General features: G+C 43.0%; 2 protein-coding genes and 1 pseudogene across 2 annotated transcripts; 2 read left to right on the top strand and 1 right to left on the bottom strand.

The window, feature by feature from the left end:
* The first annotated feature begins 758 nt into the window (after window positions 1–758).
* LOC108952212 (cyclin-dependent kinase inhibitor 4) lies at window positions 759–4134 on the top strand. The gene is made up of 3 exons (XM_018822584.2): window positions 759–1507; window positions 3376–3576; window positions 3721–4134. The coding sequence occupies exons 1-3, from the start codon at window positions 1101–1103 to the stop codon at window positions 3788–3790; spliced, it is 678 nt and encodes a 225-aa protein (XP_018678129.2). The 5' UTR covers window positions 759–1100; the 3' UTR covers window positions 3791–4134.
* A 1307-nt stretch (window positions 4135–5441) lies between these two features.
* Window positions 5442–9764, top strand: LOC135605158 (E3 ubiquitin-protein ligase WAV3-like; annotated as a pseudogene).
* A 190-nt stretch (window positions 9765–9954) lies between these two features.
* LOC135605160 (GDSL esterase/lipase At5g33370-like) lies at window positions 9955–11619 on the bottom strand. Its single transcript, XM_065094931.1, has 5 exons — window positions 11335–11619; window positions 11108–11235; window positions 10781–11023; window positions 10396–10648; window positions 9955–10317 (listed from the first exon to the last, which is right to left on the bottom strand). Exons 1-5 carry the CDS (start codon window positions 11582–11584, stop codon window positions 10085–10087), a joined length of 1107 nt encoding a protein of 368 aa, XP_064951003.1. The 5' UTR covers window positions 11585–11619; the 3' UTR covers window positions 9955–10084.
* Window positions 11620–13453: the final 1834 nt, after the last annotated feature.

Genomic DNA, 13453 nt, shown 5'->3' with positions numbered 1-13453 from the left:
GAAACAGAGAGAGAGAGAGAGAGAGAGAGAGAGAGAGAGAGAGAGAGAGAGAGAGAGACGTGATGAGATTTGTACAAAATAAGGTTGTGGCAGACCCATCCTGTCATGGCTGGCCATTTTAATGTCTCAATCCAATCACCTGTGAGCAATATAAAAGGAGAAGATTTGACCAGTAGACTGTTGGTGTTCATCTCACAAGACAGATGACAGCAATTCTTGATGACACCACCTTTGGGAAACTTGATCTCCTCATTTCACAAGCCAAAAATGATCGGAAAACTGAAGGCACGGAAAGGAAATGTCGAAGTCTACTCAGTAAAGCTGAGAAGAAAAGATGCAATGACCTTTGTAGTCTGCACTCTGCACTCTGCACTCTGCACTCTCTTCAAGATCTATTCTTGGACTTCGATGCAATCCATCCTTGCCATGCTAAACTTTTTTAGATGCCCAGAAGCAATATATATATATTCTCTGACATGTGATAGAATTGAGCCACACACACACACACAGTACTGAAGTGGTGGTGGCAAGTTCAGATTCCCGGTGGATCTCTTTGAAGTCACTCCCACACTGCTTGTTTGGATAAACCAGCTGAGACAACCGAACCGCAAACTCTTCTGCACTCATTTGCACCGAGGACTTCTGAGGTCATCTTCCCAACACCTGGCCATTTCGGAAGAGCATCCAATGACTTGGAGACGGAGCCATTCACTGCTCCTGCTTTTGGTTTCTGGAGATCGAGCGGTGAGAAGAGACGACGAGAAGTAAATGTGTCCTGAGAAGTCATCACGCCAAAGCTTAGTGCTGAGCTACAGTTTGGGCAAATGTGTCATGAGAAGAAAAAAAAAAAAATCATTTTTTACATAGACAATGCATTGAAGTGTAACCCCAAAGCCTCTCTCTCTCTCTCTCTCGCGCTCACACTCCTGTGTTGGCTTTCCTTTCTTTTTCTTTGATAAAGATTGTCTCTTTCCTCCCACGCGCTCTCCACAATCTCGCCTTTTTGAGGTCGCTTTTCCTTTTCTTCAACCATTTCTCACTCTTTGCGTTCGTGGGTGTAAAAGACGAGAGCTTTCACGGGTGACGGAAAGGGCTGGAAGATGGGGAAGTATACGAGGAAAGCTAGGGTCACCGGCGAGGTCGCGGTCATGGAGGTCTCCCGCCACCAGTCCACGGACGGCGTCCGCACCCGCGCCCGGACCCTCGCCGCTGCCGCCGCCGCATCGGACTCCTCCCTCGCCTACCTTGAGCTCCGGAGCCGCCGCCTCGAGAAGCCCGCGCCTCTAGCTCCGACCTCCAAGCCTGGTAAGGACGCCTGCAAGGAGGCCCCCAAAGTGAGTGCCGAACCTGGGGTTAGCTCAACGGATTCGGGGTCGGTCGGGTCCGCCCGGACCAGGAGGTGTTCGGACAAGGATGAGGATGTCGCGGACACGACGGCGGTGGATGAGGCTCCGGACGTGGAGGTATCGTTCGGAGAGAACGTGGTTGATGTTGAAGCGAAGGAAAGGTGTGATTTTGCTTCGAAACTGCGGCAAGAAATTGGGCTTTGTTAGCTAGGGTTTCTGAAATCAGGCTTTTTCTTGGCTAGGATCGTGTTATAGGCTGTAGATCTTTATTCTTCTTTCTCTTCTCTTCTTCTTTCCTTTGGCTTTTCTGTGGGGTTTGCAGTGGATACTTGCACCACTGCGTTGCAAAAAGGAATGACTTCCAAAGTGACATACTGCTCGATGTATCTGCTTATTTTAGTTTCTTTTGATTCTTTGTTCTACGTATTGCATGACCCAATAATCTGATACTTTGCAGACTCAAAAAGAACTTCTTCTCGTCGGAATCTTTTTTTTTCTTTCGGAAGTTAGGACAAGTAAGTTTCTTGTGTGAATATGGATGAAGACCCCTATTTCCTGTTGGGCTTTTGCAACACATTTTTATCTCACCTGCAGGTGTTGTTGCCTATGTTTTGATTGTCCTATTCTTTCTTCTTGGACAAGTTTTTCCTCCACTCAACCTTATTAAGCTTTTTGTATGATTTTGATGCTTGGTGGACTTTGAGTATGTCCAAGATCATGTATTCTTTCACTTAAAGTTCTCTTCATCTTTTTGTAATGGTTGGTTCTTTCTAGGATTTGTTTTTCTTTTTTTCTTGTTTTTACTTTCTTTTTGTTGTCCAAAGGAAATCTTCTCAAAGTCTATCTAATTTGTCTTTGCTATCTATTTGATTCTGATGAAACTTTGGTGCTGTTGGGACTTATGTCTTTGAACATCTTGCAGTTGTCTATTCCTCCCACTGTAGAAATCTAAATAGGCTTTGAACTTCTTGCACTTGGTTGGTTGTTCTGGAACATGGGGACTACACACTTTATGACTCTGAAGAAGTGCCATTTTTAGTCATGATTGATTATTACCTGTTGGAATGTGATAACTGGTCTACTTTGTGTTGATGGGATCTCCTTGTATGATCAGTCATCCCTGCAAGTGGAACTTCTATATTTGAAATGGCCTGGAACTTCTTCTTCTTCTTCTTCTTAACTGGCCTATTTTGTGCTGGAGGGATCTCCTTGTATGATCAGTCATCCCTGCAAGTGGAGCTTTTATATTTGTATGATCTTCTTGTTCTTCTTCTCCTTTGTATGATCAGTCATCCTTGTATTGATCAGTCATCCCTGCAAGTGGAACTTATATATTTGAAATGGTCTGGAACTTCTTCTTGTGTGTGTGTGTGTGTGTGTGTGTGTGAGAGAGAGAGAGAGAGAGAGAGAGAGAGTCCAAGCTGTCCTCTGAAGCCATTAAATTATAACAATATAGTATGTCATATAAGTTTTGGGATATTTTATTGCTTTTCATGGATGACATTGGGAAACCCCTATGTTTCATATTCATTTCCTTTCATTACAAATTCTTGGGACTTGGCTGCCTGCATCCACCACCAGGATTATTTCCAAATTATTCAACCCCTCTGTATGGTTGTTTAATATGATAGTGACATTACTTGTTTGAATTTTTTCGCTTATTTGGATAAACTTTGAAATACTTTGTAGTTCATGCCATTTTAGGCTTGATGATTCTTACTGCTTTCTCTAGTTGAAATTGCTTAAATACATATAGGTTTTTCTTGCAACATTCTTGTCTGGACTAATCCATTGAAACTTTAGCTTGGCGCATTCTTAACTTGTTTGGAATACTGGAATTAATTAGTTTGGACTTGTTGTCTGACAAAATGCATTTCGGTGTAAAACATCTGATAGTACTTTTGTTTTTCATTTTCAAGATTCTTGTGCATTTGTTAGTGTTTATACTAATATAAATATTAATGTTTTTTATTTTTGTTGAAGTTTTTCAAGACTGCTATGATCTTAATGTGCTTTCAGATGGTTACAGATTTGTCAGGGAGATCACGCCTTGCAGTTTGATAAGGGATTCAGAGACGATAGATACTCCGCGTTCTATGACCAGACCTACTAACTCATCTGCCACTAACCAAAGAAGGCACGCTCTCTGCCATAACATCCCTACCACACAGGACATTGAAGAGTTCTTTGCTAACACAGAGCAGCTCCAGCAGCAAAATTTTCAAGAACAGTATGCATTCCTTGATTCTCCTTGTTTGATTTAGTAGCCTCATTCTTTTTTATGTTTGTCTGTCAAATGCTGCATCTGATGGCTTCTATCGTTATTTGCTATAGTCTATCGTATTTGTTTTTATTGTCTTGATCATTTTATTAGGTACAACTTTGATTTCGTTAACGAGTGCCCGCTCCCTGGTCGGTATGAATGGGTGAAACCTGACATCTAGATTGCAGATCATCATTTGGCCCTGCTTATTTTCCTGAAACTTCTCTGATGATATCTTTCAAATCAAAGCAGAGGCAATGGTGGTGTCGAGTTGCTGTTCTTTCTTCTGTTGTAAATCCAAATACCCGAAAGATAAGTTCCATCTTACGGTATGTATCATATGGTGCTGATGAACTATACCTAGAAATGAAGTGCAAAGTCAGTAGACTATTGTAAAAGGCTTTTACAGCGACAAACAAGTCATATCTTTACAATTTCCTTCATGTTAGAAACAGTTACACCCTTCGGATGAACCCGAAAAACCTTATGATGAAATGAAAATGATCCTAAAGTCGTCGTTCTTTATCTTCGAGAGGCATCTCCATCATACAACATCTTTTCTTGTTGCTACTTAGATGAATGGCATTTCAGGTTGATTATAATTCTCAATGTGGTGCTTGCTCTTATAACTTGGGAGATGATTGTGTCCTGTATAAGATATTGTACTCCGGTTTATGGATATGTAGATTCCAAGAGCATCCATTGGGACTGTGTTAAAGGAAAAGGTTTGAAAGGTGGAGTGACAAAAGCCGATGATGGGTCTTTGGAATTTTTTTGCTCCGAGAGTATTTTGTTGGACTTCGTTTTCAGACCGATCGATGTTCGATTCTTGAAGTATACTACTGTTTCATTTGAGATGCTCTTTTTTCTCTCTTTTTCAAGTAATCCATCTGAGCAGTTCTCATATGTTTCTTTCAGCAGATATTTCCAAAGGAATATATATCAGATTCAATTTCTTGATTTGAAGTCAGGCATAGACTGTGAGACCCCCAAAATTGATCTATTATTCTCTCACATGTGGTGGCTTAATACTTCAGTCAAATATTACAATATGTTGGAACTTTGTTCCTTCTTCTGCAAGCAGAGCATTTCGTCTTTCACAGTTTCCATCTTCAGAAGCCTTCTTCTTCCATTGCAGCAAAATTTGCAAGGCAATTTTAGACACTGACATCAATCATGAGATAGTCACCTTAAAACTGGATTCCATCCTCATATCAAGTCCTTCCATTTGATATTAGCACTCTCATCACTGATACTAATCAATTAACAATGCATCTGTAACTTCTATATCATCAGTTATCCATTTGCTGATTATCTTTAAGAACAACTTTTAATCTCCATTAAGTGAATTTGATACCTCATTGGACTATTTTTAAAATTTTAAAAATTATTGAATATAATTTTGAATTCTTTACATGGATCATAGTAATATATTTAATCAATATTTAGATAGAAAAAATTATCAAATCAGATGGACTTCAGACTCTTAATCAGAATTGACTTCACAAATTGAATTGAGCAGATCAATACATCATAACCAGAATCATCCTATTTATATATTTATATTTATATAAATAAAAGCTTATGTTTACACTATACATATATGGATAATTTTTCTCGGTTGAGATATTTGAGTTACTTTATGTATTATTGCATAATTAATAGGTCTCATATTTGAGTTACTTTAATAAATTTATGTATTATTACATAATTAATAGGTAATAAAATTTTAATTTTATATATATATATATATATATATATATATATATATATATATATATATATATATATATATATATATATATATATATATATATATATATTCTCTTCCCTTAGTCCAAAGTGAGGGCAAACAAATGGCAAAGCCACTCTTTTATCTCCTCTGTTCTCTGCGAGTTTCCATCTCTGACGGGGGATTCCAACACTGATGGAGACGCAACCTAGTTTCTTCTTCTTCCGCGCGAGTGTTGCTTCTCTTTAATCTTCTGTAAATCTGTGGCGAAGATTAACAAAGAAGAGATCGTGGAGACGTAGTTTCCAGATCCAATCTTTTTTGCGCCAAGAAGCGCGGCGGAGCGGCGCCGTGAGGAATTTGGACGAGATTTTGGAAGAACGTCTCAGCGAGAGCAACACGGCAGCGATTGGATGGGAAGCTCGTGGAGGAAGGCAAAGAGGGCGCTTGGGATGAGCCTTTGTGTCTTCGTCCCCACGGCTGCCGATGACGACGACGATGGTAGTGGTGCTTCCCGTCCGGACGGAGAGCAGGAAGTGAAAGCGCCGTTTTATGGGGGACGCCTTCTCCGGGCTGGTCGGCGAGGACGTCGGACTCACCTGTTCTGATGCCCGCAACGCCGACGCCATCCACCGGCGGCCTCCGGCTTTTCAGATCCGGTAGCAATGCGCCAATGGTTCGCCCTGTTCTCTCCTTACAGCATTTTGTTCTTTATCGATTTGTGACGCACTTGTTGTTCGTGAGATCTCTTGCGATTTCACGATTCTTCTTCCTTTGTGGTGGCAAGTAATAAAAAGGATAATAATTTTCTAGTACGAGATCCTATTTTATCCCAAAAAGGCTTTTCGTTGGTTTCTTTCTTTTCCTTCTCTGTTCTTTCACATCAGCAAGTTGGCGTCGCTGTTTTGGTCCACTTCCGCTCATCTTCTTATCCTCAATCGTTTCCTTTCAATGGGATAACCTGTTGTGGACCAACGCAGTTGTCCTCATTGGAAAGGGCGCAATCTTCTGATTTCCTCTGTTTTCTTCATTCTTGAAAGGGGAAGTGCTTTCTCAATTCATGTGAAGACGTGAAAGAGTTCGTTCCTTTTTGTTGTTTTCCTATTTAAATTGAAGGCTGCTGACCAAATTTGGCCGATGTTGCGAGGCTTTACTTCCATGCCGCTTATAGTAAAGGATGCCACCAATGGTTCCTCCACCTGTTTTGACGGATAAATTAGTCGAACATAGTTAGTCTTCCAAGAATTAGAGCAAGTATTATTTCTGGATTTGAAATGAATGAAAATAAACTACAATTATATCAGGATTTTGTGGTTTGAGTAGCCGTCTGTTCTTGAGGACCGTAGAATGCGTCCCTTCTAAATGAGTTACTCCAAATGCTATAATTTTGTTGCATTTCTACTGTATTGTCGAAGTTTGCTACAAAGGCCTAAGACAAAAGAAGGATTGTTGTGTATAATGCTTGTTAACTTGTTATGGAACTTTTGCACTGGAAAAAGAACCTTCTTCGTGACTATGTTGGATTTCTGTTGTGCCAATATGCAGTTTTGATGGTAGTCCTAGGAATTAGGTTATCATTGTGAATATGGTTCTTGCTGATCAAACTTGTCCTTGGAGTTAGGTTATTAGCTTGCTGTCCATTATAGGATCAGGATGCCACATACTATAGTCTAAGATAAGAGCTGCAACCTATTTATTCTAGTGCAACTTTTATATGGAAATTTCAACATGGACTTTGCCTGCTTGTGTGCTGCTAAATGCAAAAGAGCCTGTGAAAACGAACCTTTTTATCTGATAATAAAAATTTTATTTTCCTTTTTAGTCCCGGGCATCTTTTAGGTAGTGAGCAAGGACATAGTGTTATCCAAAATCTACGTATCCAAATTTTGAAGTTGCCATCTTATCGTTTGGTGATCTCGTGAAGAGTCCGTCTGATGGTCACAAGGAAGTTATGCAGTTTCTCTTCTTTTGTCTGGAAACATTTCCTTCTTACCTTGCTCTTTAAATTTTGGCACAAGTCATTGTGGACCTGTCAAGGTAAAGCACCATTATCATAACAGTTTGATATTCTTCCTGAATTAGGTAATGAATAGCTTTCCTGTGGATATCATTGACCACTCACTGATAGAAGCTCTTATTTATCTGGTTGCCCTTTGTTTTGAGCGATTTTGAATATTTGGTATTAATATTTTTTATTAATACCAAAAATACAACAAACTTGTTCTCAAGGTATCGACAATTGTACAGGGTAAAAGCTTTAGAACTTGCATTAATATTTTTTTATGCATTGTTGGCATGAAATATACTAGTTTGTTGTATTTTTTCAGTACTTATCAGATATTCTGCTGTTCAACTTTCATCTTCAGAAGACAGGTAGCATATGTCTCGGTACCATGAAAGCAGGGAATGGTCATGCACTCTTCACCGCTGAATGCTCTCACACATTTCACTTCCCTTGTATTGTTTCCAATGTGAAATATGGCAATTATGTCTGCCCAGTTTGCAGGGCTAAGTGGAAGGAAATACCCTTCCAAGCTCCTCTTTCCTCTGAACATCCTCGTGTAAGAACGAGAGTGGACACAGTCAATTGGTCACAGGAAGATGACAATATGATGGTTCTGTGCATGCTTCCTCGTGCAGACTCCAGTAACCGACAGCACCATCAAGTTTCTCACTTCCATGCTTCTGAACCAAGCTCTTTCGATGATGTCGAGCCTCTAAACTTGCAATCTGAAACAGCAGCAAGTGCCCAGCATGGTTGTGCCAAAACAACATATCCAGAATTTTTAGCCATTCCACAATCAGCTTCCAAGAAGAATTTCACCATGCTGATACATTTGAAGGCCCCTCATGCTGGCACAGAGTATAGTTTTAGCCGGCAGCAGGCACTGGAAGCTGTCAATTCATTAGTGTCCAGTGGTGGCACAAATATTGCGGAAGGCCTTCGGAAAGGTGCCAAAGTGATCGAGGATCGCAAGGAGCATAACCCTGTCTGCAGCATCATCCTTCTCTCTGATGGGCAGGACACTTAGACTCTGACCTCGAGTTTCAGCAGAAATGAGTCGCAGCCAGATTATGGATCACTTGTTCCATCCTCCATTCTTGGTGACGTAGCCCACCAATTACCACCAGTTCATGCTTTTGGTTTTGGTTCAGACCATGACTCCACCGCAATGCACTCAATCTCTGAGATCTCTGGTGGGACCTTTTCTTTTATCGAATCTGAAGTCTTGATTCAAGATGCATTTGCACAGTGCATTGGCGGTCTCCTGAGTGTTGTCGTGAAAGAGATGCAGATGATGGTACAGTGTGTGGATCCTGGTGTGCAACTTGTTCCGATCAAATCAGGCAGCTATGCAAATAGGCTGGCAGATGATTCACGGTCTGGAACTATCATTGTGGGCGACCTTTATGCTGATGAAGCGAAGCTATCAATGTCCCACCTGCCTACCAAGATGCTGTGCTGCTTAAGGTGCGATGTACCTATAGAGACGTGGTCTGCAAAGAAACCACTAATCTGGAGGATGAAGTAAGGAAAGGATACAAAGGCCAGATTTCGTTGCAGCTTACACGGTGTCAGTTGAGGTTGACAAAGAGAGGAACGTGTCCAGGCTTCTGAGGCAATGGAAGATGCAAGAGCCGCTGCTGAGCGTGGTGCTCTCTCCGAGGCAGCGTCAATACTCGATGAGCAGAGGAGGAGACTATGTGAAAACCTCTCAGGACAGTCTGATGACCAACTTTGCTCGTCTTTAGATGCTGAGCTAAGGGAGATGCAAGAGACGACGGCGAGCCAACGGAGGTACGAATTATCAGGCCGTGCATATCTGCTTTCAGGACTCAGCTCACATTCATGGCAGAGAGCAACGGCATGCGGAGACCCAAACGACGGTGGTAGCCTTGTCCGTGCTTATCGGACCCCTTCGATGGTTAACACGCTACATCGTTCGCAGACATTTTCCCCTTCCCCCAGGATTCCCACTCTGCCTATCCAACCTGCAAGGTCATTCTCTACGCGAGCTCAGCCGAGGTGAAAACCGAGGGTGAAACTGTATCTTGCTGATGTAACTTTCTAATACCTGTCCTTTTTCTTCTTTGCTGAAATGAGGTGGTTGATTTGGAGAAATTGAAGGAGAGAGATTCAGGAGAAGATTGGTGGGATGCGCTCCGATGGTGCGAATCAATAAAATCTGGAAAGGCGGATAAAGTCGCAGAATGGGTGTAAAGTTTTTGTGGCTTCAAGTGTGGAAGAAGGTGTATGCTCTTCCTTTTCTTCTTTTGCTACCGCTTTTGAATATGTATGAATATATTAGAAGGTTTTCCCTCAAAAGGAGTGGCATAAGATTGTAATCTTTAGAAAAACGTGAGGCTGTATTCTTCTCTTCGATTAATATACGTAATTTCTGAATTGATTCTTCTGAGAAAATGTTTTTGGTTTGGAAAGTCTTTTGGTGTTATGTCTGCATGCCTCGATATCACATGTTGACGGCAAGTTCTTCTTTTTGTGCGTCCAAGCTTTTGCACCTACAAAAGGAGCCACACTCATCACAGATCTTCCCAAACAAAGAGTTGCCAATTCGATATTTATGATTATTCTGCTACAAACAAGCATGTTGGACGTTTCAGAAATCCATGGCATCGATGCATGGATTCCTTCACGTCCACCGGTCCATGAAACACACACATAAGCAGCATATATAGCTCCCAAGCCGATCGACGACACATTTCACTGCAAATTATTGTGGCCTAAACTGCTGCATCCATGGATAAGATGGTGCTCAAGTTCATGGGGTTCATGAACTCGGTGCTGCCGGTCATCATATGGCTCACCACGATCCTGCAGGCTCTCTCCGTGGGATGGTACGGATCCCAGAAGGCATACTTATCTCGATCCGGACAAAGGTTCGATGCTGCATTGCATAGCCCGATGCCATTGTAAGGTCCTTGTCCGCAGCATGCAATCTTCGACGTCGTAAAACCTGCACAGATTTGGTGGCAGACATGATCATGCTCGTGTGGTGTGGAAGGTGACAGCAGAAGTCCATCGTAGTATTTACCGAATGCTTGTGGATTTGCCACATAGTTCATGTGCATCCCGAAGGCGTTGGCTGAGACGAAGACATCCGAACCAATCTTACTGTTGAGCCTGTTTAAGATCTGGACCAACTGCGGGTTGAACAGGCCTGCAGCTCTTTGGAGCTCAGAATCACACTGGCCGTTCCGACCTCTCAGGGCAAGCTCAGCCGGGACGCAGCCGAGCGGGCCGGTCCCGGTGACGATAACTCGACGGGCTCCGAGGTCATATAACCTCTAAAAGAATTGGGAACAGAAAACAGCGATGAGCAAAAGCTGGAGAACCGAGAGTTCCTAGTCATGTTCTGGACTGGAACATCCATGCATCAGCATGGACGAAAGAATCGAATGTTTGAGAGAATGCTCTACCTGGAGAATCTTGTAGTACTCGGATATCAGGTAGCGCACGTAGTCAGGCAGCGCGAACTGGCGAGATCTGAAAGAATAAGGGATCAAGTAGTAGTTGTTGACGAAGTCATTGCCGCCGAGGGTGATCAGAACTAGGGCTTGGTTGACACGCATCTCTGCCTGAGATGCTCCTATCAGATCGCTTAGTTTCTTCTGGTACTCCTCAAAGTATTGCAGCTGCCTGTTGATCCTGATGATGTTCACCTGTAGGCACAAACCGAAGATTCATCGGTCTTCTTAGGGAGAAGCAAAGAAAAAGACGATGTTGTGGCCATCGATTCAGCTTACAAATTGGATTCCCGTGTCGTTTAGAATTCCAATCCCTGCCGACGCAAAGTTGGCTCCGACGAGCAGCTTTTCCCCTCGGAGCTCGGGACTGAGGTAAGGCAATGTGGTCTCCGCTCCGAGCTGTTCACCTGAGAAATATTATGCATCTCGGTTCTTAGAATGCTTGGAGAAGGAATTATGCGTGATGATGTGCTTGGTTTTGTATATTGCAAGTTGCGACACCCAACTGATAATGTCAGGTATATTGCGACCATTGGAGAATCTCCCGGAGGGCCGGTGACTGGGAGTATCGATGCCGTAAGGAGGTGCGTCAGCCCGAGCGGTGGTGGCCAAATAGTTGTTGTTCCCGTTGTCCACCAGAGAATCGCCGAAGACGAAGAAGGCACGTGCCGCCTCCGAAGGAGAAGAGCAGCCGCCGAGAACCGCTAAGATGGTGACAACAACAGCAGAGAAGCAAGCAGACGGCGTCTCGGCCATGACTTCGGGAGCCACAATGACTCGAGAATGTGATGGAGAGAGACATGCACACCATGGCCAAAGGTGGTGGGCTTGTATATAAGCTCGGCTCCGCCATAACTCACCTGCGTCTTCCACCTGTTTTGCATGAAGAAGGTGAGAAGGAGGACCACCGAATTAATTCAAAGGCAAATCGGTAGCCATGACGGTGGTTGCCTCTCTCGGCAATGCCTTCCTTTACACCTGTTTGCTTTATCTGCTCACAGGAGCTCTCCCCACTTTCAGAAAAAAGTATGGGTGTTGGATCAGTCGCAAGCAGCAGCATCGCAACATTCATGATTCTGAGCTGCCCCTCCATTATGCTTGTGAAAAGATTTACGTTCATCAAGTTCATCAAATCATTGTGAAAATGTTCGACTTACTGCTCCTCGGAGCACTTTTCACTATACGGTATACAACCCATGAACCTCAGCAGCATTGATGAGGATGTGGTAAAGGGATGGCATGACAAGGTTCGTAACATGTGAAATGAGTTAAGTTGGTGAGTAGATTCGCAGAAGCATTCAGATTGTTAACCGTATCGACCACCCAATGCACCGAAGCTTCACAGGAAAAGCAGCAGCACACATATCGAAAGGAGTGCAAGTGGTCTCCGATGATTCTTCCCTACAGGTAAATTCTACTTGAACTTTGATCCTCTGTTTCCACACAAGAAGAAGAAGAAGAAGGCAAACAAGAACACATATCCGCACATCTCAGATTTTGGCTATGCATTACTTCTGGTCTCACCTGTAAATCTGCACTGCATTCAAGTCTCCTGTAATGGGTGAGACTTCGTGATGCCCATGTTAGTGATTCAGGCACAACAGGGTTTAAGATCACTTTCTCTTTTCCTCTCCCTTTCATGATCTATCTAACCAGCGGAAGACTGCATTTCGAATCATAATGGCTCATCGGTAGTGGTTAAAGTCGGTCTTCCTCTGCCCGGATTAAGATTTAGAAAGGAGTGACAAAGTGGAATATCGCTGTTGCAATTACGAAGCTGCAAAAATAGATGCAAATCCCAAATATGGTGCATTCTTTGGCATCATTGCTGCTCATAAGAAGCTGTGCAAGTCGCAGTGTCAGATGGGGTGAAAGCGATGCAACTTCATTGCACATTCTTATCGAGAAATTTAATTACGCTAATCTAACAATAAATTCACCTCCTTTTCAATCAAGGCTGTATCACTCATCTATTCATCATGATGTTTTTTACCTTCACCTCTTTATTTTGTCATTGGCTTCCACTTGCAGAAATGTCTCCTCGTGACATAAGAAAACTGATTGCCGACAGAAATATCTACCGAATGCAGATGATGCCCGAGTCCATTCCGAGAGCCAAAGGATAAAACCTTGCGCTCGATAGCGGACAATTCTTTACGGTTCGGAAAATTCGCATCGATGACGACACCGTGTGAGAAGTCTTTATCTCTCCAATTGGGAACTCTAACGTGAGGTAATGATATAATCCAGTTGGAAAACAATGATTTATGCATGAAGTGGCTTCCTTGTTCACTTTAAACATTGGTCCTTTTTGTTTGGCCTGATGCATTGTGCAAGCAGAAGTTAATGTGTGATCTTCTCGACGCCACTGATGGAGCTTAAGAGAACAAAATATACACACATGCAACCATGTACCTTTGCATCTCACTGGCGGCGGCGGCGGCGGCGGCGGCTTGGCAGCTTCCGTCTCTGTCGCTTCTGCCGGCGGCGGTGCCGACGCCTCTTCGGCTCGAACCACCAGTTTTCTACTGGACGTAGAGAAGGTGACGAGGCCGGCGGCACGTGAGGGTGTGTTGGTGGCAGCAGTCGTAGGAAGACTGGAGGTGAGCACGAAGCTTGAAGCGG

This window comes from Musa acuminata, chromosome BXJ1-2 (genome assembly GCF_036884655.1).
Source record: "Musa acuminata AAA Group cultivar baxijiao chromosome BXJ1-2, Cavendish_Baxijiao_AAA, whole genome shotgun sequence".
In the NCBI taxonomy this organism is placed as follows: domain Eukaryota; kingdom Viridiplantae; phylum Streptophyta; class Magnoliopsida; order Zingiberales; family Musaceae; genus Musa; species Musa acuminata.
Note: the sequence above shows the minus strand (reverse complement) of the source record. Positions and strands in the feature narration are given on the sequence as shown.